The 1,675-nt window shown below is 41.9% G+C and overlaps 1 protein-coding gene across 1 annotated transcript in view; it reads left to right on the forward strand.

Annotated features, from left to right (window-relative positions):
* Window positions 1-309: 309 nt before the first annotated feature.
* LOC106527874 (uncharacterized) overlaps window positions 310-1,675 on the forward strand; it is a gene marked incomplete at its 5' end in the record, with an annotated part of 182,668 nt that continues 181,302 nt past the window's right edge. Inside the window, 1 exon segment of the mRNA XM_014022887.1 lies at window positions 310-518. Within this exon segment, the coding sequence (XP_013878341.1) occupies window positions 408-518 (111 nt within the window).

Here is a 1,675-nt window from a genome sequence, read left to right on the forward strand (position 1 = left end):
GAGAGAGAGAGAGAGAGAGAGAGAGAGAGAGAGAGAGAGAGAGAGAGAGAGAGAGAGAGATGGCTGTGAAACATCTGAAACAGAAACATTTAACCAGAGGAGCGAGGAGATCATTTCTGAACGCCACGAAGAAGAAAGAGTTCCTCCCATAAAGACAGGAGAGGAGACTGAAGGAGGAGCAGCTCAGATGTTTACAGGAGGCTGACAGGAACTTAGAGAAACTTGGCAAAGAGAGAGAATCAATCTGAGCAGCAGAGGAGAAACTTCCTCCTCCTCTCCACAGAGCAGCAGGAGCAGGAGGAGCAGCAGCAGGAGCAGCAGGAGCAGCAGAGACTTCTCACAGCATCTGGACAGAAACGGGTCGTTCACAGACAGATGTTGAACTAAATGAAACTGAACTCCACCCAATGGCGTGCTACTACATCGTGATCAGTTCCACCCACCTGCGTGACGGACAGCTGAGGAGCATCAAGGGGGTCTTCAGGGGGCCAATAGGAGCCAGCGGACAAAGAAACACAGTAAGAGCTCATTTTATACTTTTTATGACTTTAAGCAAAGCCTCACGTTCTCGTTTTAAATATTCAGTCTGAACGGGTCAAAGTTCATCTTCTCTGGGATTAGTTCAGATTAGACAGAAATCCATCCTAATCCTGACTCCAGCTGCTCCGTTACTCTTTTTATTTTTCATTTTCCTGCCAGGAAATCATTACCTCTAAATGCTCCTTAAGCCCCTCCCACCCCACTGATTGTCAGCTCCTTAATCATTCTTTGAGAGGAGTTAATTAATTGCCACTTCCATTAGGTGAACTGAGAGGCAGGAAGATGCAGATGGGGATGGTGGGCAGGCGGGGGTCCCCGGCTCCTCTGCTTCTCTGTGTTTCTGATCTGAACATGTTTAATCCATATGTTCATACTGCGCCTTCAAACTACAGTTTTGTAAGATTTTAGCCTTTTTTAATAACTGTAATTAAAACTAGTTAATTAAAGGCCTAGCATCTGTTGAATGAAAGCATGGTGACAGTTTTACACAAAGATGGAGTTCTGTCCCTGATCAGGCTCAGAGTCTGATCAGATCCCAGCTCAAATCTGTAGAAATGACGGAGTTAGAATCAGACTCATGTTTTCTAACTTTGCTTAGTCGTGTCAGCCATCTGAAAATGTCTGGACCCTAAAGGTGGATCAGTTGTAGACAAATGATTAATGATTGTTTCATTAAAATCCTTTCATTGTTTCTTTACATACAGCAGGTAAAATAAGTATTGAACACGTCACCATTTTCCTCAGTAAATATATTACTAGAGGTGCTAATGACATGAAATTTTCACCAGATGTTGGTAACAACCCAAGTGATCCATACATACAAAGAAATCAAACCATAATAGAAGTGGCGGCTGGTGGATTTTTTTCCAGGTGGGTCTACAACTCCAAAATAAACATATCTCAAAAAGCAATCACACATGTACACTAAGTTGTTTCACATCAGTGTAGGCTATTTATTAAATAAACTGAAATAATTTAAAAGCATTAAAATGGTATTACAATGTCATGTAGTGTTTTATTTTTAGTACATAAACTTTGCCCTTCTTTTACTGAGAAGCAGATTTCTTCGTGACTCTGGTTAAAGTCAGGGATGTTTTAACCAGATTCTTCTCTATACAGCTGGTCAGTGCAGTGA

Source organism: Austrofundulus limnaeus, unplaced genomic scaffold (genome assembly GCF_001266775.1).
Source record: "Austrofundulus limnaeus strain Quisiro unplaced genomic scaffold, Austrofundulus_limnaeus-1.0 Scaffold346, whole genome shotgun sequence".
Classification (NCBI taxonomy): Eukaryota; Metazoa; Chordata; class Actinopteri; order Cyprinodontiformes; family Rivulidae; genus Austrofundulus; species Austrofundulus limnaeus.